The sequence below is a fragment of the Psittacula echo genome, assembly GCF_963264785.1.
Source record: "Psittacula echo genome assembly, chromosome: 16".
Classification (NCBI taxonomy): domain Eukaryota; kingdom Metazoa; phylum Chordata; class Aves; order Psittaciformes; family Psittacidae; genus Psittacula; species Psittacula echo.
The window spans coordinates 11380190-11405392 of record NC_137752.1 but is presented as its reverse complement, the minus strand read 5'-3'; the positions used below and the strand labels follow the sequence as shown (position 1 = coordinate 11405392).

The window sequence follows — 25203 nt, the reverse complement described above, 5'->3', positions numbered from 1 at the left end:
ATCCAGGACTGTCCCCAGCTGATTCATGTCCTAGGCCCTAATTGCTATTTACACAGTGGCACCAAGTTCACTGAACTGGGGTAGGAGGTGGTGGCACTGGCCCCACTGGGGCAGTGGCACAGTCATCACAGAGCACAGCTCAAGATTGCCAGGGAACAGGCTGGAAGCAGCTCCAGGATGGGCCAGAGGATGGGTTCAGCAGAGCAGGTGCCCAGGGAATGGGATAACTCAATGGGAAATGGCATTTGGGAAGATCAGACCTTGGCATCAAGCAAGCTCAGGAAGATGAACAGAGGGATGGAAGCTTCCTCCTGCGCCCATCCCCGCTGGCGGGGATGCAGACAGGGGGAACAGGTCTGTCAAGGCAGCCTCCTGCAGCAAGTGCTGCTGCCGCTGACTAATGCCAGGGTGGAGAGGCTCCATGCAACAGCTCACTTCCTCCAGGTCCCACCACCACCACCAGCCAACACCAACACTGAGCTGTAGCAATGCCCATGGGTGCTGCTCACCTGCTCAACATGGGGACCCTGGGAGCTGGAGCATGTGGATGGGATGGCAGCCTGGTCCCACGCAGGAGCCAGCCAGCAGCATTCCACCAGATTCCTCGCCTCCACTCCAGCATGGGGAGCCAGGCTTCACCCCACCAAACCCACCCCCAGCAGTCAAGTTCCCCCTGCCCACCATGGCTCTGCTGCCATCAGGGAGGGGCTGGTTGGATAAATCCACTCCCTCTGCCAGCCCCCTGTCCTGGTTGGGATAATTTCATCCCAAGGATGATGCCAGAGGTGGATCCTTTTGCTGGCTCCTTTATTAAGGCACAGTTCATGGGAAGGGGGCAGCTGGGAGCCAGGCTTATGACCATGTTTCAGACTGGAAGCGCTGGGACCGTTCCAGGGCTGCTAAATACTCCTCTGCTTCGGAGGGTGACAGGCCACCTTCCAGCTGCAGCACCGACTGCAGGGCTTCTGCCACCGCCGCTGGCATCTGCTTGGCATTCCTGGAGGAGAGAGGAGGTGGTGCAATGGAGGGCAAGCAAGAAAACTAGGGCGTATCTGCAGCCCCAGTGCCCTGGCAAAGCAGGGCAGCATCATCCCCTCCAGCTGAACCCACTATCCCAGCACACAGCACAGGGGGAACTTGCCTCACCCTGCCGGAGAGGCTGCCTGGCACTGAATAAATGACAGGCATTCCCTAGGGAGCAGCACCATCATCCACACAGGACTTCTCAGTGGTGGCATTTGCAGGTACAGACATGGCAAAGGAGCCTTAACTGTGGCCCCATATTGCTCCATTTCCTATCACCCTCATTAGAGGGACACAAGGAATATGCACGAGGTGTAATTTATCAGTGGGAGAACAGGAAACTGTCCTTTCATCTCGGGAAACACTCAGTGTGGAACGTGTCTGATCCTGAGCTGGCGAGACAACTGCTGTGAAGGAGCAACCACATCCATCATCTGCCACCTCCTTGCAAGAGATCTGCAGTGATTGTTCTGATATTTGCAACCAAAGCCAATTTAAACCTCCAAATAAAGAGGAATGGTGAAGAAAATGTGAGTTCCTGTGTAGAAGATACCCAAACAGGATCCAGCTCTTCCAAGCACAATTAGTTCTCATGGGAAATCAGAAATTCAGACTTTTTCCTGGAGAGAGTTTCATTTGATGAACTGACTGTGCGAGAAAAAAACAGCTAATAAAACATTTCCCAGGCTGCTCCAATTGGCACAAGCAGCTGGTAACGTCCTTGCAGTGCCCCAGGAACAAGGCAGAGCTCTGACTTGCGTTTGAAGCTGATTAACATCCCAAAATACACAGAAAGGAGGTCGTCTTTTTTTGGACGTCTCATTGTTTCTGAGTCAGGCACCAATATGCAAGTCCAAGATCATGGAGCTGGGCTTGGGATGCAAAACATGTCAAATAGCTGGGTTTTGCAGGAAAAAAAATAAGGCAGATTTGCAACCTTTTTTGCCCCTGGGCACAACCATAGATGATATCCAGCCCTGGCTCCCCGGAGTCTGCCCTAGGCAGCAAAACCACTGCGCTGCATGAGCCAGGGCCAGCGCTCAGGGGCACGCAGCCCAGGACCCACTTTCCCGTCTTCTCCTGGTCAGGCTGAAACTGTCAATACTATTTTTAGGAGAAAAAGAGGCCATTTTGAGGCCAGGCCACCTGCACCTTCCTGTTTGGCATCCCACTGGAAGGTCAGAGTCTGTGGGTGAGAGAAGGGCACTGTGATCCCAGGTATCCATCAGTGTGGTGTGAGCTGGTCAGGACAGGTGGGGAAGTGCCCACTGGGAACAGCACAGTTGGCATTTGTACAAGGAGGGTGAGGCTCTCAGATCACAGAATCCCAGATTGGTTTGTGTTGGAAGGGCCCTTAAAGCTCATCCAGCTCCAACCCCTGCCACAGGCAGGGACACCTTCCACTAGAGCAGCTTGCTCCAAGCCCCTGTGTCCAACCTGGCCTTGAACACTGCCAGGGATGGGGCAGCCACAGCTTCTCTGGGCACCCTGTTCCAGTCTCACCTGCTTGCTCGTGGCTGAGGCTACCCCATGCTGTGGACAAAGATGGGTCTCAGAGCAACCCTGATGTCCAAAAACACCATCCTCATGGCCACTATCAACCCCTGCAATGGGGAGAGCTGTGCAAGCCCTGCTCTTTCCAAGACACTGATCCTTTTTTGGCTGTCCCCAGGGTGTCTCCACCAGCACCAGAAAGTAGCAAAGAGCACAGGAGAGTGAGAGCAGAGAGCCATCAAGACACCATGCCCAATGGCCTCCTAACAGCTGCCCAATAGTCTCAGCATTTGGGCTGTGGGAGGAGGCACAACCCCAAGCCCCAAGTGCAGCTTGATGGAGGAAATGGAACCCAAACCCCAGGTCCATGGGAAGGAATGGCTGGTTTGGGATAAGGGCCCCAGGAAGCCCTGTGGAGCAGTGAGGCACAGCAGAGCAGGGGCAGCGGCCTGGCCTTTGCTTCCTAGGCAGTAACCAAGAACCTCCCTCTCCCAGGAAGAGGCCATCAAGGTCAGTCCCACCCCACGAGGCACCAGGGAAGTTGCTGCTCTCGTGGAGGACAGGCAGAGAAGAGCCTCCTGCAATTGCTGCTCATGTTGACAGCAAGGCCCAGGGTTGCTCAGCGCTTCCCAGGTCACGGGGTGCACGACAAACACCATCCCCAGCCTCTCACCTGCTCAAGGAGCCCAAAGCATTTCACAACCCTCACCCCAGGCAGCAGGGAGCAGTCTCCTCCCTGCAGTCACACAGGCAGCAACAAGGGCAGGCAGGTTAAGGGCTTTGCCCAGGAAAAGAGCCAACGAGCAAGGAACAGAGCTGCAGATGCTCTGCCCCCAAAGGCCCCACATTTTGGCCAACAGTCCAAGATTTCCAACCAGCCCAAGCCTTGTGAACAATTGTGTGTCAAAGGAGGCAGGCTATAGCGCAACATAGCTTGTCCCTGTCCCAGGAAGACTGTTTTGGGTGCAAAGAGCAAGTCAGAATGTGCCAAGGTTCCCAAAAGCTGCTGCTCACATGTCCCAGCACTGGTGGAGCCCTGGTAGATTGTGCTTTAAAAGCCTCCTGCCCACGTAAGTGGCCACAGCAACCACCCAGGCCTTTTCCTTCAGTGTCACTGGGTCCTGCTGGAGAAGGGGCTGTGAGGAGGCTGAGGATTTGCCATGGCTCAGAGGCCAGGCAGCTGCTGGGATGATGCTCATCACAGGTGCTGGCAGTTGGAGGGATGGGCACACAAGGTCAGCTGCAGCAGCTTTACCATGATTGTGGCTCTGCCCCTCCTCATCAGAGCACAGGGTAGGTGAGAAATGGCTCCCTAAGCCCAGGGCTTGTGGAGAGGAAGAGGCTGGTTCCTCCGCAGCAGGCACTGCAGCCCTACAGACCTGTTGAGCCAAGGGAATGGCTCTGGGGAGGTGGGAAGCAGCAACACAAACCCCTGCTCCCTTGATCCCTGCAGAGCCCTCGCACTCACCCAGCCAGGTAGACATGAGCATTCCTGCTGTTCAGCAGCTCCCACACCAGCCTGCGGTTCTCCAGGATGCGGTGCTGGACATAAACCTTCTCCTCCTGCAGGGAAACACAGTGCTGAGCCAACCAGCCCTGCCAGCAGCCTCAGCTCCAGCCCCATCATGCCTGCCTGACCCTGGGGACTGTTCTGAGGGGCTGTTTGCAGGAGCTCGGGGAGCAGTCGGATGAACTATCACACAGGGAAGGGGATCCCCACTCCTAATGTCAGTGCACTGGGATGGGGTGCTGGGAGATGGGTGCAGCAGCAGGAGCTCCAGTGGGGAACATGCCCCGAGTAGCATCCCCAAATCCTCTGGCTGCTCCTGCCTACTCCAGCTCTGGTGAAGAGGACAGGGCCATGAGCTGGGCATCTCCAGCATGGGAAGCTCCTTTCCTGTCCACACCTCTCCCATCTATGCACCCCCTTGCCAAGGCTGCTGCAGGGCAGAGACCCTTCCCCACATCCCCGGCTGCTGCTCCTGTCACTGGCTGGAGACCGGAACCAGCTTGGAAGGACAGAAAGCTTGGAGGGGTGGCCTTGGTCCCACTCCCTGCCCTGTGCTTAGGGACTGGGCTTAGGGACTTCTGGCACAGCACAGCCCAGCTGAGGAGAGTTCCCACAGGGTTAATCCACAAGACTTCATGCATCCAAGCAACTGCCTACAGCCCTGGCTCCTACCCAAGAGGAACACCATTGCCAACGTGCCTGAGTTCACTGCTGGCTCCTCCATGACAAACGTGACACTGTGACGGAGGCCAGGCCCTCAGCCGCGTGTCCCATCACATGGGGCTCTGCACAGCCCTGGTGCAGGCACCACCCCACCTCCTCCTCCCAGCCCATCCAGGCCCAAAGGCAAGGAGGCTCCTGCTGCCCCTGAGGCTGCCTGTGTGCTGCACAGGAGGTGTGCGTGGGAACAGCCCGGCTGTCACAGGAGCCGGGCACTGCAGCGTCAGCAGGTCCCACACAGCTCCACTGCACTCAGGTCACCCCCGGGCACAGCCCCGCTCAGCACTGGTGCTGCAGGGGGTAAAGAGCCCATCCCAAGCACCAGCCCTGCCAGAAGCCCAGCTCCAGCACCAGCACCATCAACCACAAGTGCTGATGCAGGCTCTGCCGGTGAGGTTGGGCTCCCAGGGGGTCACTTCAAGAGCTGCAGCTCCCAGAAACCAGAGCACCCAGTGACAAACCCAGGTCTCACTAAACCCCGGGGCATCCTGCTGGGAATGAGCCGCATTAGAGTGGGATCAGTCCACATGTGGGGAGATGTGATGTGACAGGACGTCACTGCAGAGGGGACTTTATGGAGAGAAGAGGGGAATCCTGCTCAGTCATGGAGCATCCCAGCTCCTGCCAGCCTTACTGAAAGCAAAGGTTTTGACAAGTTCATGGCTGTGGTATCACAGAATCACAGAGTGGTTTGGGTTGGAAGGGAACTTGAAGTTCATCCAGCTCCAACCCCGTGCCACAGGCAGGGACCCCTTCCACTAGAGCAGGCTGCTCCAAGCCCCTGGGTCCAACCTGGCCTTGAACACTGCCAGGGATGGGGCAGCCACAGCCTCCCTGGGCACCCTGGGCCAGCGCCTCAGCACCCTCACAGGGAAGAGCTTCTGCCTAATGTCTAATCTGAATGATCCCTGTTTCAGCTTGAACCCATCACCCCTTGTCCTATCACTATATTCCCTGATGAAGAGCCTCTCTCCAGCATCCTTGTAGCCCCCCTTCAGACACCGGGAGCTGCTCTGAGGTCTCCACGCAGCTTCTCTTCTCCAGGCTGAACAACCCCAATGTTCTCAGCCTGTCTCCATATGAGAGGTGCTCCAGGCCCTGATCATCCTCGTCGCCTCCTCTGGACTTGCTCCAACAGCTCCATGTCCTTCTTATGTTGAGGACACCAGAACTGCACACAGTGCTGCAAGTGGGGTCTCGTGAGAGCAGAGCAGAGGGGCAGGATCATCTCCCTGAGCTGCTGCTCACGCTCTGGAGGTGCAGCCCAGCACAGGGGGGGTTCTGGGCTCAGGCGCACACTGAAGCTGGGTCATGGAGAGCTTCTCCTCACCCACCATCCCAAGTCCTTCTCCATGGGGCTGCTCTGAATCACTTCTCTGCCCAACCTGTAGCTGTGCCTGGGACTGCCCCAACCATTGTACCTGTGGCTCTACGTATCTCCTACAGCTGCAGACACAATGGCCCGATGCTCCTGCCCACCTCCCTGTGTGGCACTACAAGGGCTCAGGGGCAGAAGACTCATGACAAACGGAGCAGGCAGAGGAGGCCGGGAGGCACACTCCAATGTGAGCCCTGTCCCTCCAGAGTCTGTGAGGGCAGGAGGAGGCTCTGGGGCTGCTCTCCAGGGAGCAGCAGGTCCTTGCTTCACGGTGTGAGCCACCAGACAAAAGGCACACTGGTCACCCAACAAACCTCTGCAGTGCTGCTCTGGGTCATCAAAGACTTGGAGAGCCTTCAAAGAAACATTCAACTTGTGCCCTGCAAGTGACTGGATAAAAGGTGCTGGCTTCATGTCAATGCATGCATACAGCCAGAAGAAAAGGACTGGTGCAGCTGAGCTACCTAGAAATACCCATTCTCACTGCCCCTTTTTATCAGATCTCTGTTTCAAAGGCAGGCTGAGCTGTCAGTGCCATCAAGTGCACTGAGACAGGGCAAGGCAGTGAAAACACCAAAGACGCTGCCTGGGAAATACGGGAGCAAAGTGAGGGGCCGAGCTGTGGGGGTGCTCGTACCTCCAGGAGCTGTCTCATAGCTGGGGCTCAGGGAGAGCTGGCACAAAGGCCACTAATCAGAGGGACACGGTGGGGAGGGTGGCACTCAACCAAGAAAGGTGCCTGGTGACCCCTGAAAGGCTGGGAGCCTTTCCTCCCTCACGTGGTCCAGCCAAACAAAGCTGCTCACCCTTATCTGCTCCAGTGCTTGCTGGCCCTGTCCCAGCCACCTTTCCACGTCCCGGCTGGGCAGTGACACTGCACTGCTGGGGAGATCCCAGCCAGCACCGAGGTGACCACTGTGCCACCCCACCAGGCTCTCCTCAGGCCATGCCAACAGGTACAGGGGCAGAAACACTGGCAGAGTCCCATCAGCACTGCCTGATGTGCTTCTTTACCCACGCTCATCCTTTGGGAACTAACCTGGTCCCTGGAGAAGGCCGTGAAGAGCGTCAGGAAGCCCTTTGCCACCAGCTCTTCCCACTCTGCCTGGCAGTAGAAGTCCTTGGATTTCTGGCGGCAGCCAAAGAACAAGCAGTTCCCTGCAGGGAGCAAACCAGAGGGGCTGTGCTGGGGACTGAGCACCCTGAGTGCTGGGCACTGCTCTGGTGGTGCTCATGGGGCCTGTGGCTCTCGTTTCTCTGCTGAGCTTAGCTCACAGCCCTGGCCTGGAAGAGCCAGGAGCCACATCAGAATGAAGTCAAGTGACCTGTGGCAACCAAAGGTCCCCAAGTGCTGGTAAAGCAGGAGATGGGGAGCAGATAGGGTGAGCTCCCCAGGGCTGCATGTTCCCCTCCAGCAGCCTCCTGCTGAGAGCCACAGCTGAGCTGGGGGAATGAGGATGGGACAAGGACACAACTCCATGTGCAGCAGATGAGCTCAGTAACCCATCTCGTCTCACAGAGAGCCAAGAAAGAGCCTCTGCAGAGCCCTATCCCAACCCAAAGACAGCATCACAGTCTGCGAGTAACCACACAGGCTGCACACAGCAGGCTTTGGTCCTCACCTGCCCCAGGGTCCAGCCTGCTCTTAAACACAGCAAAGCCTGGTCCTGTCCAAGCCCTCAGGAGCACCCAGAGCCAGGGCTACCCCTCACCTCTCCATCCCTGTGCCACCCGCTCCTGTATCGCTGCTCGGAAAGGTGCCACCCCTGTGCCAGGGCCAATCATGATAACGGGAGTGTCGGGGTCAGATGGGAACTTCAGGCCCCCCTTCTTCACCCAAAGAGGCACCCGGACATCACCTGCAAAGTGAACAGACCAAGTGGCATCACCCCTCCACCCCCACCCTCCAAAGATCCTGGTGGCTCCTGGCTTAGCACCACCCCAGCACCAGGCACACCAGTGCCATGGAGACACAAGGTGTGTGTGAAAAGCACTTCAGCTGCCTCAGCTCTGTTTCTGCAAGTGCCTGAGTGAACCCCAAAGCAAAGCAAGAGCCCCACAGTACATGTGCTGTGGGACAGCCTTCTCCTAACACAGGGATGACAGCAGTGGAGGTGAGCAGAGATCTCAGCCTGGCTGTCGAGTAAGGAATGGCCAAACTTGCCTCTGCTGGGAGCCAGAGAGGTGAAGATCCTCATCCAGCTTCTCTGAGAAGACCCAGTCTTGCCCTGGAGTCATACAAAGTAGTTCTCTACCATCCTGCAGCAAGGAGACCCCATGAGCCTGTCACGTTTGCCTGGGGAACAGGCTGGAGGGTTTTGTGGTTGGAGCAGATGAGCAGCATACACAGGCTTTGCAGGCCAGGATGGATGTGCTCAAAGGAACGATGATCCTTCTCAGCGCTGGTGCTATGGCGCTGGAGGTGTCCAGCAGTCAGAGCACTACCAGCTCCAGGACACCAGAAGCAGCCCACTGTGGGACACCAGGGCACTGAGAGCAGGAGGGTAGAACAGCTGGGACACAACCAGGAGTGCAGGGTGCTCAGGGCAAGCTGGAAGAGCATGCAAGGCTCTGAAGAGGACGGGAGCAGCAGGGAAGGGCTGTCAGTGGGAGTTCAGCCCATCCTGTCAAGCCAGCATGCTCCAGCTGCGTGTGGTGGTGGTGCTCCACCACATGGCCAGCACCACACAGCTCCACCACGGTCCCATGGGAGGAGCACTGGGTGCTGTGCAAGCACATAAAGATTCTCATAGAGTCCAAGCAATTACCTTGCTCTGGGTTGAGAGAAGCCAACCAGGTAGAGCAGAGGCCACGGCGGGGTTTGCTGAGCCACGTCTTGTACCGCACCACTGCCATGAGGATCTGGATCCGGTCAGGATGAGCCTGTGCCCAGACAGGAGTCACGAGAAACGAGAAGCCACTCAGCACAGCTCTACAGGAAAAGTCCTGTGCCTCCACCAGGGACAAAGCCTGTGCCCAGCTCCTGCCAGCACACCTGCTACCCTCATCCCAGCCTGAAACAGCAACTTGGACACAGAATGGAGCACAGCCTGGCTCAAAACCTTTTCAGTGGGAAAGGGGATCTTTCCAGAGAAGCAGTGCCGTGGGAATGCTCTGCACAGCTGGCAACAGCAAGAGGCACCCATGGAGGACAAATGCCAGCTGACATGGGCTGACATGTGCCAAGCCACCCGGGGCAGGTCCCACTGCCACCTCCCGGCTGCAGCAGGAAGCAGCACTCCCTTTCCATGCCCACACCACCCAGGATGCTCCCAGCCTAAGCGCCACCACATCCCACTGCTCCCTGTGACAAGGCCACCAGAGCTCTGCTGTGCACTGGGACAGCCCTGGCACTTGTGGGGCCCTGAGGTTTACATCCAGCATGTCAGGGTGCCACAGGCACCCTGTTGTGCTCCCTGTTCTGGAGCAGAACAGGGGTTTGGGTGAGCTGCGGGTGCTCAGAGGGCCTGGGAGTACAGCCTGAACATCCAAAGTGTGCACAGCACCAGTGGTGAGCCCTGGCCCTGCCAGACCCTCAGCTCAGAACCTGACTGAGGCCAATAGGGGCTGAGATCTTACCAGCATGGACGAGGCAATGGAGAAGGCGCGAGGTCTGATGCGCGGGATGAGGTCCAGCAGGTATTCAGGTGGAATGGCACACGTGGTGTGAGGGAAATCCCACATGACCTGCAAACCAAGGCTGGTCAAACCTGGGACAGCCCAGAGGCAGCCTGCCTGCTTCTCAGGGGGTTAAAGGCTGTTCCACACTGCCCCTGACTGAAGCCACCATCCCGGCTAACCCTGAGCACCAACCCTGTCCCACCATCCTCCTCTCACCCTCAGGCTGCAGCACAGGGCCCACCACAGAGCCCAGGCAGCTTTGGAGCAGGTCTTAATCCACCAGTGAAGTAGATTAAATTCCCCAGCCAAAAAATAATGGCTGATCCTCTGCCTGGGTGCTTTATCCATGGCATAGACCTCACAAAGTGGCTCTGCCATGCTCTTGGGCAGCCTCACCTCCAGCGTGGTCCTGCGGGGCCGGCTGCAGTAGCTATACAGCTCCTCCTGGCCTTGGGCAGAGCTGAACTCCTGCAGCTTCTCCCTCTCCAGCTCGCTGGTGGAGAAGCAGGACAGGAGCTGGAAGAAGGAGCGCCGTGGCACGCAGGAGATGTCCAGGTAGTGTGTGACCAGGTGCCGGATGGAGCAGGGCTGTGGCAGCAGGGCAGGGAGGGCTGTCCCTGCAGGGAAGGCAACAGGAGGAGCTCAGCAGGGGGATGAATGCAGAGCACTGCTTGCCTGCTGCCCCTGCAGCTCTGCAGCTCCACAGGCACCCACACAAGGGCAGCTCTGCTGCCTGCAGGCACCCAGTTGCTGCATGAGCGTGCCAGAGGAGCCAACTTTAGTTACTGCCACCACTACTTCCCCCATGGGCTCCCACTCCCTCCTGCTCTTTCCAGCTTGGTTTTCAAGCCCACAGGTTTGCAAAAGAGAAAGCCACTGGTGTTGAGCTGTCCTTTATTCAAGTGGCTTTGGATGATGCCTTATCCATATGGGTCCCACCTTGCCTGTACACAGTGCAGTGGAAATAACCAGCAGTGTGGTATGTGTCAGGCCTGTCATTGCCTCCTGCTTCTCTCCCAGGCATGTGAGGAACAGCCTGAATTTAGAATCACAGAACCCCAGCCTGGTTTGGGTTGGAAGAGACCTTAAAGCTCATCCAGCTCCAACCCCTGCCACGGGCAGGGACCCCTTCCACTAGAGCAGCTTGCTCCAAGCCTCTGTGTCCAACCTGGCCTTGAACACTGCCAGGGATGGGGCAGCCACAGCTTCTCTGGGCACCCTGTGCCAGCTCCTCACCAATTTCTCTTGGGTTTGCCTGCCAGGCCAAAAACCCAGCAGTGAGCACTTGGTCACTGGGCAGAATGGGGAGACCTGCATGTCCCAGGCAAGCAAGCACAGGCTTCCTGATTCCAGGGGGAGAGGCTGCAGGATCCTCCACAGCAAGACACTGCTGGAGTCCTCCCAGGAGTCACACTAACATGAGATCCCTAATGTGGGATCCAGAGGCACTCAGAGCTGGGAGGGAAGGACAACCCCTAAACTGTAAGACAGGCACACGTCCTGTGTCCATCAGCCACTCCCAGATCCTTGTAACCAGGGCTAAAGCAAAGGAAAAGCAGAGCTCCAGACTGGGGCAAGGCTCAGAGCTGCCCTGTCCCCAGGAAGGAGAGGAGCAGTGGGCAGCACCTACCAGGCTCTGTGGGCTTGAGCACGAAGTGTCTGTCCGGATCCAGGTGCAGAAGCTGGCAGAACTGCTGCACATCTTCAGGGCAGTTCTGGGGCTGCACCATCACCACGTCCCCAGCACTGTACCTGGGGGTGCAGTGGGACCAGCTGAGTGCAGCCATGGGGCAGGCCACGGGCACAGCACCATCATCCAGCACCCACACCAGGACAGAGGCCACAGCTCAGCCAAACTCCAGTGCCCCCAGTGTTGTGCTCTCTAACCTGACAAGGCAAAGAGCTGGTCCCTGGGCAGGACACTGCCATACACCCCTGACTGTCATGTAGGGGGACAGCGCAGCCCGGACCACATCCACAGTGCTGCAGCTTCAGATCTTAGGGAAAAGAGGAGTAGAAGAGGAAAGCAATTGGACACCCCATCCCACCCAGCAAAGTTGGGGAGCCAGGAAAATGCTCACGTGATCCCTGAGCCTGTGACATCAAACTCAATGAGCCGGACATCCTGGAAGTGGGATTGTGCCGTGAGCCGCTGGTTGGACACCACCGGAGCAGCGAAGGGCCAGAACTCGGAGGGAGCAGCTCTGGGTGCTGTGGGCTTGAGCAGGACCCCGCTGGGCTGTGGGGAGTCCTCAGCCACGTAGTGTAGGGTGTACTTTGGGGGCAGGCTGTGGAGAGGAGAGCAATGCAGTGTGGTTACCTCCATGCCACAGCACCTCTGCTGCTGTAGTGCTAGAGGCTGGAGGCATGGAGAGGCCTGAACTCTGCCCACCATACCCACCACCCATCATCCCTGTCTCCTGGAGCTGGCCTGGGGCAAGGGAACACAATGCAGACTGCCAGGAGAAGGAGATCCCAAAGGCTCCAGAGCAGGCGGGGGGTGGGGTGGGGCATACACACTCAGCAGGGCTGCCAAGGCAGACGCACGTCAGGACAGCCAAATGGACAGAACCCTGCTGGGACAGCACACCCAGCGGACAGGGGGACACTTGAGATGGGCCACCCGTGACCAAAGTCCAAGGGATACTTGGGACCCCAGAAGCTGCCTGGGGAGGCTTCATGGTCAGAGCTTATCTCCACCCCAGGAAAGAGCCAAGGAAGGAGAGCATCTCACCCCAGCCAGCTTCAGCAGCCCCTGCCTCCCCCTGCACTCACCGTACATCGGGGCTGATGATCTCAAGGCCAGGAGGGAGAGGATACAACACAAGGATCTTGTCCCATAAGGCCACAAGCCATGGATCGATCACTGCATCCGGCCTGCAGGTGGGAAAGTCAGGCTGCGGCAGTGCAAGTGCATCCCTTCAGGCTCAAGTGCTGCTACATCTGCATCCAGACACCACTGAGCCACCCCTGGGCAACCACCTCTGCTCTGCTTCTACCACAGTTACTCCATGCCATTCTCTCCCAGCTTCAGGTCTGGAAACATCTCAGCCACTCTGAGCAATCACTCACTCTCTGGGGACCAACCACTGATGACTAAACAGAACTACCAACCCTCTGCACGTAACTGGTGGCAGTCACCAACTCCTGGAGCACACACAGCCTCTGCCCCATGCAAGGAGAGCAGCAGCACAGCTCAGGCTGCTGCAATGTAGCAGGTACAGCTGTGTAACCACCCCCCCCCCGACCTGAACAGGACTGGGGCAGAGCCAGGAAATGTTTGCACATGCTGGGGGACACGGACACCCTGGGGAAGGAAGTGACCCAGGTCCTGGCACAGGAAAGCAGACAGCAGCATGTTCACAGAGAGCAGCAGGAGGCTGCTGCCATGTCTGAGGCACAGAAGCAGATCCATGGTGGGAGCAGCATGCTGCTGTCCCCAGGGATGGGGTAAAGCATACACAGCCCTGCCAATGACAAACCAAGGTGCAGTCCGGCTCCCTCCTCTGCAGCCCTTCACTGGGCTCTTACCCCAAGTCATGCTGGTCATCTCCCAAGGCCACTGGCAGCAGAGGGTTGCCCCCAAGCTGCAGCACCCGCTTGTGCAGCTTCTTCGCAATGAAGTTAAACCTGAGGAGAGAATAAGCTCAGCTGCTGAGATCCAGCACGCAGGACCTGGCCCCAGCCCTGCTCAGCCTGGGCCTCCATCCTGGGGCAGCTCAGAGCCATAGAATCACAGAGTGGTTTGGGTTGTAGCGACCTTAAAGCTCACCCAGCTCCAACCCCTGCCACGGGCAGGGACACCTTCCACTGGAGCAGCTTGCTCCAAGCCCCTGTGTCCAACCTGGCCTTGAACACTGCCAGGGATGGGGCAGCCACAGCTTCTCTGGGCACCCTGGGCCAGCGCCTCAGCACCCTCACAAGGAAGAGCTTCTGCCTAAGAGCTCATCTCAGTCTCCCCTCTGGCAGGCTAAATCCAGCTGCTGGCTGCCACTTGCTGGGCCACTCAGGCGGTTCCCAGCTCCCAGAAGGGACTGAAGGAGGTGCAGCTTCCCTTCAGGACAGCTGTGTCCCAGTCAAACACTTCCTTCCCTCTTGCCCCTCACTGCCCGTGGAGCCCAGGCACACGCCCATCCCTCCCACTACAGCTCTTTTGGGCACATGGGAACAATCTTTTGGGAAAGAACTGGGACCAATGGGTCTGGCTGCCACCTAAAACTCTTGTGTTTCATATCTCCCATTGGGTTGGTCCACCCAAATTTCTGTGGCACAGGCTGTCCTGCAGTGCAGACACAGAACAGAATGGCTGTACTGAATGACTGAAAAATGATGCGTGACCCACTGCAGCAAAGCATTGCTTGAAGAGCTCAGGAGGAAAGAAACAGGCAGAAGCCCAATTTCTGGGAATTAGGAGGCTCACGGGCTCATTTTGAAGGCTGACGGGAATTTCATTTTGTGTGAGCTGCTCTTCTAGAACCAGGCTCTGTCTCCCCCCTCACCCCCTTCGCTCTCCAGTGACTCTGGTCCCGCTGCAGCCAGAGCTGAGGAGCAGTCCCGGAGCCTCAGCGCTGCTTACTTGGGGTAGGAGGAGTCGCCAAGGCCCAGCACGGCGTAGTCCAGCCGGCAGAGGGCACCAGAGGGCAGGTTCTTCCGGAACAGGAACCGCCAGAACAGCTGCAGGGACACGGCGGGAGTCACGCTGCGGCCAGGAACCTCTCCCTGCCTGTGCCCACCCCGGCTCCCTCCTGCCCCAGGGCAGCGCGGGGAGCGGGGCTTTCTGCAGAGGTGACCCCTGACAGCAGCCCCCAGGAGGCCAAAGCGCTGTGAGCTCTGCACAGCTCCAGTTCTGAAACCTCACCAGCTCCCTGCCCATGTCCCATCAGTGCCACCAGAAAGGGTGGTGCTGCTGCAAAGCTCCCCCCTCCAACAGTAACCACTGCTCAAGCTGCTTCCAGAGATAACGCCAATCACTGGAGCAGGAAAGTAAAAGCGACATGGAGGGGAGCACTTCCTACCTTCATGTTGTCAGGGGGGTCACCCTGGCCAGTGGTCGCACACACAAATACCACCAGGAGCTCATTGATGAGGTTGGCCTGTGGGCACAACATGGAAAGGCACATTCAGGTTAGCAGCCTACAAAAACATGTCATAGAATCATAGAACAGTTTGGGTTGGGAAGGACCTTAAGATCACACAGTTCCAACCCCCCTGCCATGGGCAGGGACACCTCACACTAAACCATGGCACCCAAGGCTCTGTCCAACCTGGCCTTGAACACTGCCAGGGATGGAGCATTCACAACCTCCCGGGGCAACCCATTCCAGTGCCTCAGCACCCTCTCAGTAAAGAATTTCTTCCTTAGATCCAATCTAAACTTCCCCTGTTCAAGTTTTAACCCGTTATCCCTTGTCCTGTCACTACAGTCCCTAATGAAGAGTCCCTCCCAAGCATCCCTATAGCTCCCTTCAGATACTGAAGGCTGCTCTAAGGTCTCCACACAGCCTTCTCTTCTCCAGGCTGAACAACCCCAATGTTCTCAGCCTGTCTCCATATGAGAGGTGCTTCAGCTCCTGATCATCCTCGTGACCTCCTCTGGACTTGCTCCAACAGCTCCGTGTCCTTCTTTTGTTGAGGACACCAGCACTGCACACAGTGCTGCAAGTGGGGTCTCATGAGAGCAGAGCAGAGGGGCAGGCAGCTGTGCAGTGCAGTGCTCCGTTCTCACACCCTTTTAGCTTAGTTAAGCACAAGCTGCCCTCAGACAGGGCACAAAGACAGGGTCTGGTGAAACGGAGCAGGTCACAGCGAGGATGCCCGAGTGCCACTAAATGCGGCTGTAAGAGATGGAGCACCTGGAGCACACCCCTGCATCACCACTCACCACATCATAGCTGTCCAGAGCCTCCACTGTGCACTGGAGGTGCCGCCGCTTGGCTTCTCTGCCGATCCTCTCGGCTGTGTCTTGAGCTGTCCCAGTCTGGCTGCCAAAGAGAACAAGGAGCTTCCGTGCTGCCATCTGCAAGGGTGTCACAGGCTTCAAAGGTGGTGGCTAACACCCACATTCAGGCTTCTCTGGGCCGAAGACGGGGGCCGGGGGCTCGGGGCCGGGGACAAGCCCCGGCCCCGAGCCCCGGCCCCCGCCTCCGGCCCGGTCCTCCGGCGCCGCCATACTCACCACACGCCATCCCCGCGCCGCCGCTCCTGCTTACGCCATCACCCCGCGACACTGCGGGCGTCATCAGGCCGCGCCGCAGCCGGGGCCCGGCGGGCCGCGGGTCCGGTCCCGGTAGCGCGGTGTGCCCGTCCCCCGCAGCGCCCATGTCCCCGCGGCGCCGGGACCATGCTGTTCTCGCTGCGGGAGCTGGTGCAGTGGTTGGGCTTTGCCACCTTCGAGATCTTCCTGCACGGGCTGGCGCTGCTGGCCTTCTCCGTGCTGCTCGTGCTGAAGGTGGACGGCGCGGCCGCGGCGCTGTCCTGGTGGGTGGTGTTCGTGCCGTTCTTCGCCGCTGATGGGCTCAGCACATACTTCACCACCATCGTGACGGTGCGGCTGTTCCAGGACGGCGAGAAGCGCCTGGCCGTGCTGCGGCTCTTCTGGATCCTCACCATCCTCAGCCTCAAGTTCGTCTTCGAGATGCTGCTGTGCCAGAAGCTGGTGGAGCACACGCGGGAGCTCTGGTACGGGCTCATCATGTCGCCCGTCTTCATCCTCCTCCAGCTGCTCATGATCCGAGCCTGCCGGGTGAACTGACGCCGCTGGCACAGGTCTGCCTCCCCGCGGGCTCGCAGCGGGCTTTCCCCTGGCTGTGGGTCTGTACAGAGGGCAGCAGGGTACACAGGGCTGGCGCTGTGTGCTGTCACTGTGTGCTGGCGCTGTGTGCTGGCGCTGTGTGCTGGCGCTGTGTGCTGCCACTGAGCTCGCTGCAGGGCCATACAGTGTCGTGGTTCTTCCAGAGACCCTTCCGTGCCGCATCCTCGTTTCAGTTCACTCAACTCCAGGTGTTGCTGCGCATCCTGCCCTGCACTGTTTGGCAGTCGTTTTATTTTAAAATAAAAACGCATGGAAGGATTAGTTCTATTTTTTTTTTTCCTTAGGAAGCATTTGTATTTAAAATTCCTGCCTGGAGAAGGGGAATTACCTGGGGGTTGGTTGCTGTGGATGTCCTCGACACCCCTGCAGCTGCCTCACCTGCACTGCTTAAGGCCACACCGACTTCAGCTTTTGGTTGGCAAGAAGCTCCCCATGACCCGGCTTCAGTGTGCGCTTGAGCCCAGACCACCCCCGTGTGCTGGGCTGCACCCCCAGAGCGTGAGCAGCAGCTCAGGGAGGGGATCCTGCCCCTCTGCTGTGCTCTGGGGAGACCCCCCCTGCAGCCCTGATCCAGCTCTGGGGCAGCAGCACAAGAGGGACGTGGAGCTGTTGGAGCGAGGCCAGAGGAGGCCATGGAGATGCTGCGAGGGCTGGAGCAGCTCTGCTCTGGAGCCAGGCTGAGAGAGCTGGGCTGGGGCAGCCTGGAGAAGAGAAGGCTCCTGAAGGGGAGACCTGAGAGCAGCTCCAGTGCCTAAAGGGGCTGCAGGAAACCTGGAGAGGGGCTTGGGACAAGGGCCTGTAGGGACAGGCCAAGGGGAATGGCTTGAACCTGCCAGAGGGCAGACTGAGATGAGCTCTTAGGCAGAAGCTCTTCCCTGTGAGGGTGCTGAGGCACTGGCCCAGGGTGCCCAGAGAAGCTGTGGCTGCCCCATCCCTGGCAGTGTTCAAGGCCAGGTTGGACACAGGGGCTTGGAGCAAGCTGCTCCAGTGGAAGGGGTCCCTGCCTGTGGCAGGGGTTGCAACTGGATGAGCTTTAAGCTCCCTTCCAACACAAACCAGGCTGGGATTCCGTGATTCATCAGCACATCTAGTTTATTTCCATCTTTCCTCTCACTTTCCTGAGCCCTTTCATGCCTCCAGTGCTCTGCAGGTTGTTACATGGCCATTACAGGAAGTGTCAGTGAGTCAGTATTCCTCAGGGAGGTGTGGATCTGTGGGTTCAATACCAACAGCACGTCACACCTCAGCGTCACTCGGGATCGGCTCCCACCACGAGGGTGCTGAGGGTGTGAGATATCAGGGGTTGCTCTGGAGCCAGGCCCACAGACTGGTCTCCTTCTGACGCAGTTTTACCTTTGGACTCTTGATAATGTTGATAATTTGGACTCTTGATAATGTTGCCTCTGACAAAACACCTCGGAAATCAAATCACCTGGGAGCTAGGACTTCCCTTCCAGCCTCTGCTGCTCCCTGGCCCATCCCTGTCTCTGCCCCATCTACCTGGCTCCTCCTGATACCACCCTCTCTCTGCTGCTTCATGCATAGTGGATCTGGAGCTGCAGAACTGCTCTATAAGCAGCTCTCCAGTTCAAAGCCATTTAGCAGAGGCCTGAGGAGCACCAGGAACATGTCTGTGGGTCTGATCTCCATGTGAGACGCTCTGAGGCCAATGAACAAGTGGCTGCTTCTTTCCTCTCTTAGAAAGTGAATGGGAACTGTGAGGAAGTTTCCTGCTGGTGACAATGATTGTCCGTTTGCACTGCTGCTGGCTCGTCCTGGCTGTCACAGGACAGCAGTGGGAGAACCAGCTGCCTGCTCCAGCAGTTCCCATGAGCTGACATCCATTTGGGCCATGCTGAGCTTAGCCCCTGATGATAGAATCACAGAAGGGTTTGAGTTGGAAGGGACCTTCAAAGCTCCTCTAGTCCAACCCCCTGCATTGAGCAGGGACATCTTCAACCAGATCACGTCGCTCAGAACCGCATCCAGCCTGGCCTGGGATGTCTCCAGGGATGGGGCATCCACCACCTCTCTGGGCAACCTGTGCCAGTGCTTCACCACCTTCATTGTAAAGAATTTCTTCCTCACACACAGCCTGAATCTCCTCTTTTAGTTTAAACCCATCACCCCTTGTCCTGTCACAACAGGCCCTGCTAAAAGGTCTCTCCCCATCTTTCTTATAGGCACATGTTCAGATGTGCACTGTGACCTGTTCCCCGTCAGCCTCTGTTCAGGTGGCACCTGCCTCCATCCCTGGCTCCTTGTCCCCAGTGACTCTCAATGCCCATCCTGGGCTGGCGCCGAGGTCCTGTGCTGTAAGTACGGGCCGGGAGCACCCATTTTGCTCCATCCTGGCACACCCTGAGGTGGTGCCAGGCCTTGAGCACTGGGACCTGCCTCACAGGAGCTCCTCTGCTCCTGCTTCAGCTTGTGATGTGGTTTTCCCAGGCTCAGTGTCACCAAGGTGCAGCTGTGATGTTCTGGATGTTCCTCTGGTCTGTCTGCTTGGAACCAGCCATCTGCTGACACAGGCCAAGCTACAGCAAAGCAAGGACACATCACCTGGGAGGAGCACAGCTTCTGCTCCTTGTCCACTTCCACCTCACTCCAGTGTGAGCCCAGCCCCGCTCTCGGTGTCCTGGTGCCATGGTTGTGCCCACAACGTGCCCGGTGGCTCCCAGTGCACAGGCCATGGATGCTGCAGTCACTGTTGTGGGTCTGGGCAGGGAGAGGGCTCAGGTAAGGGGCAGTGGGGCTGAAGGCAAGGCTGGGGTGGTGCAGGTGGGACAACCAGCATCTGCTGATGGGTGTGAAGAACCAGAACCACAGAGGGTGGTTGGTGAAGATGGAGAGGAGCAGGAAGAACAGCAAAGCCTCTGAGTCAGGAGGGGACACTCATGGAGTTGCCCTGGGGACTGCTCCATGCCTTTGGACTCTCTGACAGCTCCCAAACCACCAGAGAGGGGCAAACCCAGGAAAACCCAGATCAAACAGATGAGCACATGCTTCAGCCTCGCTTGGCACGGAACGGGGCCCGGGACCAGCAGCCCCAGCCTTGCAAGCAGCGTGTCACCAGGTGTGGGGTGTGACAAAGAGACGGGGCCACGTCCACCTGCTTGCAAGTGGCTTTTCCAGCATTCTGGAGCTCTCCTGGGGAAGAGCCAGTGGCCGGTGGGTCCCAGCTCTGCTCCTCTGAGGTCAGGTGAGCTCCCAGGGGGTTGGGGAAGCAGGGGAACACATTGCTGAACTGTGGCACTCGGGGGGCTGCCCTGGGGGCTGCATGGCCGGGGTGGTGGGGATTGCTTGGCAGTCGGCACCAGCCATATCCTACCCTGGGACTTGCTCCTCATGCAGAGGAGTCACCCGCTGTGCCCAGGGCTCCCAGGTCCTGCAACAAAACATCTGTGTCCTCACCCCCCTGCAGGGTGCAGCTCTGGCACAGCAGCCGGTGGCCGGGGAGATGTGGCCACACAAAACTCCTGCTGGGAGCATCCCCCCCCCCGTGAAATCCTGTGGACACAGCTTAAGGGGATCAACCCTAACCCTGTCCTCTGCCTGGTGAGGACCATGTGCTCCCCACTGTTCCCTGGCATGGGGAGGGAGGCTCCTCAAGCCTTGGGCCAACAGACTCTTTTACACAGTGGAATACACCTGGGCCAACAGACTCTGGAATAGGCTCTGGCGAAGATAAACATCTCACCTCCGGGTTTGTTTTTGTTGCTGCCAGCTGGGCCTTTCCCACACCCAACTGCAGCTCTGTGTGAGGGGAGAGCCCTGGCTCCCTCCCAGCCCACAGGCTGCCCTGCAGACACGGCAGGAAGCCAGGGTGGTGGAATGTCTGCTGGAGGGTTGTGGAGTCAAGAGCAAGGCACCAAGATCAGAAAGGATCAGTGGGGGTTATCATTTGTGGAAGATGAAGAGAGAACACGTAAGTGTCAGGACTGGGAATTAAATGACATCCTGGATAGTGGCTAACCTCAGTGACCCCAGAATTTGTCTTGCATTAGCTTTGTTGGCTTTTACAGCATCCTTGGGGTGGAGCAGAGATGCAGTGACAATCGGGACTTCATCAGCAGTGGAAAGCTCAGGTCCAGTTTGAGTCACCACTCTTGGAAAGATGTGAAGTGTGGAGCAAGTGCTGAAAGCCCAGAGGAAGGCAGCCAGGGTGGTGTGGGAGCAAAGAGGAAAGGCTGAAGGAAGGGAGGCTGCAGCAAAGGTGAATTCCCCAGAACAGCTTCTCAGAAGCTTTGCTGAGACTTTAGAGTTAGATGTTAAGAGTGGCAAAGCACCAACAGCCTCCGCCTCCTGAAGCATCCCTCCACCATGGCCCTCCATCCCAGCACATCCACATGGAGCCCATCACCACAGCGCTGGGCAGCACATCCCGCTCCCAGCAGGGAGCTGGTGCCTGTTCCTGGTGCCAGCCCCTGCAGGGCTCAGCCAGCTCCACTGGCAGTACTGAAATACATTGATATCATTAATCCCAGGATCTCATGAGGATGCAGCATTGTGCTGAGCCCCATTGAGCGCGGTGGGAGATGGAACCACCACCAGCACCTGCTCTGTGGTAGCTGTGCACAGGGAAGGGAATGCACTGGGGGGTCCATGGCCAGCACAGAGGCTGGCTGCAGGCACATATCCCTGACCCAGATCACCCACAGCTGAGATGTGGCACCAAGTCCCAAACAGGGGCAATTAGGGCATGTTTAATAATGGTGCATACTAAGAAAGACAGGAGGGAGGAGGAAGGGGCTGGTGTGGTATTTGCCAACTGGGACAGCAGGTGTGGGCATCCCAAAGGCAGCTTTAAATGGCCTCAGGTCCACCAGTCTTGATGGAATGGAAGGGTGGGATAAAGCTGGTCCCTGCTGGGACCAGTCACAGCAAGACCCAGAGTGGGTCTGGAAGGGGAACAGGGGCCAGGAGTGAGGGATGGAGCTCACCCAGAGACAAGGCACCTCTACAGAACACTGCCCACACCCCCCACAGCCAGAGCGGGGGTGACCTCGTGGTGCAGGAATTGAATGGTGGGGAAATGAGAGACTCTCTTTTGGTCCTGAGTCAGGGTGTTTCCCCCTCAGGAGGCACAGGGAAGATGGTAGCAATGGAGGTGATCTCATTTCACAAACACCAGCATCTCAGTGACTGGCAATAATGGCTGGGCTCGAACCCCGCCGAGTGTCCACACCAGCCTGGCAACTTCCTTCTTGGTCTCAAAGAATCACTTCAAGGGCCGCAGACAAAAGCAGATCAAACAGGGGTGTGTGTGTACTCTACCACTTCTCCACAGTGGATTTGTCCACCTGCAGTCAGAAGAATGAGGCACTGGCACAGGGTGCCCAGAGGAGCTGTGGCTGCCCCATCCCTGGCAGTGTTCAAGGCCAGGTTGGACACAGGGGCTTGGAGCAAGCTGCTCCAGTGGAAGGTGTCCCTGCCCGTGGCAGGGGTTGGAACTGGAGGAGCTTTAAGGTCCCTTCCAACACAAACCACTCTGTGATGCAGGTCCCTTTTTCAGTTATGAGCAAATACCACACTTAGCTCTCACCAGAGCATGTCCCTGAAGGCAAACAGGGCTGGAGCTCATCAGCACTGAGGACCTGGGAGAGCCACATGAGAGTGGGTGCTCGTGTGCGCCAGGCACCCAATGGCCCTTCCAGGTCCTGCCATACCCTATACCTCGTTCACCATGTCACCCCGAGCTCCAGCCTGTGTTTTACCAGACAGGCACCCATTTGGGTGGGACTATCTGAAGAACATTGATGGCCATGCTGTATGTGACCCAGGGCAGGGCTACTGTCACCTCACCAGAGCCCAGCCAGGGTAGGGGCTGCACCTGGGGCAGGCACAGGCAAGGGGGGAAACAGCCTCATCCCTGCTGGAATGCCAGGAGAAAGGAGAAGGAGCCGGTGCTCAGCCCCTTCAGCAGGAGGAGGAAAACCTAAGGCAATTATCTAATGAGCTCATCAAAGGGCCTCTGTGGAACCCACCGGGGGGCAGGCACAGGAGGGGCTGTGTGTGATGCTGTGTGCTAGGGATGCAGCTTTGGGAAGAGGTTCTCAGGAAGCCCTTCCCCTGCTCCTATTGGGCTTATGGTCTCTGCCCCCTGCCTCCCCCCCCAGCATGCCCTGTGTCCTCCCAGCTCTGTCCTTCTAAAGCTTTTCCAGGGAGGATTTTGTCCACAAATTAAGCCATTACCTGTGACTTGGCTCAGGAATATCTGGTGTAAATGAAGAAGCCCTAACTGTCATTGCATTTTCTTGCTGAACCATTTACCTCTCCGAGCAAAGCCTCTGTCCTGGCTCCCACCCCTGTGTTTGCCTTTGTCCACAGCCCATTGGGGCCTATAGGACAGCACAGAAATAAGGGCCCTAGAAAAGAAGGTGCTGGGAATGGGGGTTCCTGGTGCCCCATGGCCAGGGCAGCTCAGGGCCTGCAGCCTCCGACAGGTTTCAGGCAGGAGGAGGAGAGCTACAGCAGGCAGAGGAGCTCCTGGAGCCCAGACCCAGGGGTGCCACGTGCCCTGTGCCTGGGCACAGCCCATCCTGCAGCTCTGCCCCAGCCCTGCCAGGCCTTGGGCACCCAGGCAGGCTGTTTGCTCAAGGACAGTGCTGGTGATGCTGGTTCTCCTGCTTCTGCCTCCTCAGAGGAAGGTGGGCGCTCAGGACCCCAGGAGGTAGCGGAAGGGCTGCAGCATGGGATGTCTCCTGGCCACACTCATGGCTGTGAGGTCTGTGGCTGCTGTGCAGGGAATGGGCACATCTCATGTGAACAGGAACTGATGCAGCACAGGCACTGCCTTCACAGTGAGCAAACACCCCGGATGTCGATGCCCATGTTCTGCTCAGGGCTGTCCACAGGCTCCTTCCCCAGCTTGGTCCTGATCTCCAGCCCTCAGGGGCTGTGCCCATCTCAGCAGCAGGGCTGAGTCTGGACCTGCCATCCTATCAAGGAGTGTTCAAGGCCAGGTTGGAAGGGGCTTGGAGCAAGCTGCTCTAGTGGAAGGTGTCCCTGCCTGTGGCAGGGGTTGGAAGTGGAGGAGCTTTGAGGTCTCTTCCAACCCAAACCATCCCATCATTCCATTATTCTATGAAGATGGGTGGCTGAGGGCTCCGGGTAGCTCCAGAGCACTGGGGCTGCTCCACAGCCTCCTTGTAGTGAACACAGCTCCTCAAGGGACCACATCCCTGAGGCAGGGCCACAGACTGTGGGTGGGACCATGCGTGCCTCAGTGGCACATGTCCCCACTTGCCTGAGTGCATTGTCCTACTCACAGCACTCATGAGCGGCCCATTGCTCTCAGGAGCTGTAGTGGTGGACCATTGTAAAGCATTGTAAAGCTTGCGTTGGGTGCCTGGCCCCAGCTGCACCCCAGCCCCTCCTGGGACAAGCCCCGGGCTGGATTCAGACCATTCCATCCTTCCCTTCTTTTGGCAGCCCAGGAGAGCCTGCCACGCACCGTGGCATGGTGTCAGCTGAGTCCCAGCCAGCTCTGTCCTTCCCTGCCCTTGTGCTCACACGCACCAGGGCAGCTCCTGGCAGGGCTTCCCCCATGCTGGTGGCAGCAGGGTTGCCAAAGGGCTGAGCCTGGCAAAGAGGCCCAAACCCTTAGGAACAGGGACAGAAGCAGCAGGTCAGGCAGCCCTGCGGCCCGGCTGCTTGCGGATGGAGTCCCAGCTCCCTTTTGGGAAATCATTGCCTGTCCTTCTGCCCAGAGGCAGTTAAGATGTTATCATGTAACCTCTGAACTATTTCTTTGCTACGGAAGGATCAGGACAAGTAAACCAGAGAGTTGCTCAGCCTGGGTTTGGAGGCAGGAGCCGGAGGGTTTGGTTGGCTCTGGGTGCACCCAGTCACCGCGCAGTGCCATGTGTCACAGGGGGACTGGGGCTGATGAGTGCCTCTGTCCTGCATGGGGATGAGTCCCCTTGGCTCAGGACATCTCTGGACCAGCCACTGTGCAGCCAGAGACCTGGAAAGGTAGCGGACTCTCATTCAGCCCCTTCCCATGAAGCCACGTGAGTCCGAAGGTGAAGTGTTGTGTGGAGGTGGGAATACAGGAGCGGTGGCACCTCTGGGCTCCAGGCTTCCACCCCGCCAGCAGGGTATGGCACAAGCACCCAGCTTGGTGCAGGCTGCAGATAGATGGGACATGAGGCAGCAGCCAGGGACTGCTGCCCCTTGAATTCACAGCATGGTGCTTTCTGTGCACACAGGGGGCCTTCAGAATTCACCATCCCTCCGGCCGCAGGGAAAGGTGCTCCGGGAAGGTCGCATGCAGTGGGGGTTACACGTTTCCCTTCTGACACAGCTGCATTTGACTCAGCTGAGATCAGGCTGCTGGGAACTGAATCCTTGCATCAAGATCGCCCTTGTGATAGCCCTGCAGGCTCTTATCAGGGAGCTGAGTCAGCAGCTTCCCTGTGTCCCCAGAGAGCAGGTCCCGTGTCCACCAGCCCTGCCCAGCCCGGGCGAGGTGCCCAGGCTCTGGCTGGGCTGTGATTCCCAACCTGCACCATGAGCCCCCAGCGCACGCCCGAAGCAATGGGAGGCTGCGGGCAGAGCTGGGGGCTGCGGGGAGCTGAGTCCTCGCCACCCCTCTGCTCTCCTCAGTGTCCCCGTGCCTGCAGGGATCCCCAGCCAGGAGCA

General features: G+C 58.2%; 2 protein-coding genes across 3 annotated transcripts; one reads left to right on the top strand and one right to left on the bottom strand.

Annotated features, from left to right (window-relative positions):
- Positions 1-808: 808 nt before the first annotated feature.
- On the bottom strand, positions 809-15947 carry NDOR1 (NADPH dependent diflavin oxidoreductase 1). Of its 2 annotated transcripts, XM_080630899.1 has the most exons (15): positions 15922-15947; positions 15628-15762; positions 14762-14839; positions 14323-14420; positions 13278-13376; positions 12522-12623; positions 11828-12034; positions 11377-11498; positions 10143-10363; positions 9705-9812; positions 8894-9008; positions 7838-7984; positions 7165-7283; positions 3986-4080; positions 809-997 (listed from the first exon to the last, which is right to left on the bottom strand). In XM_080630899.1, exons 2-15 carry the CDS (start codon positions 15760-15762, stop codon positions 853-855), a joined length of 1791 nt encoding a protein of 596 aa, XP_080487025.1. In that variant the 5' UTR covers positions 15922-15947; the 3' UTR covers positions 809-852. The 2 variants fall into 2 exon arrangements, 1 of the variants encoding a protein (XP_080487025.1); XR_013958161.1 differs by lacking the exons at positions 809-997; positions 3986-4080; positions 7165-7283; positions 15922-15947 and adding an exon at positions 8290-8696 and having other exon boundaries at positions 7880-7984; positions 15628-15798.
- A 42-nt stretch (positions 15948-15989) lies between these two features.
- On the top strand, positions 15990-16818 carry TMEM203 (transmembrane protein 203). The gene has a single exon (XM_080630607.1). It carries the CDS (start codon positions 16087-16089, stop codon positions 16495-16497), a length of 411 nt encoding a protein of 136 aa, XP_080486733.1. The 5' UTR covers positions 15990-16086; the 3' UTR covers positions 16498-16818.
- Positions 16819-25203: the final 8385 nt, after the last annotated feature.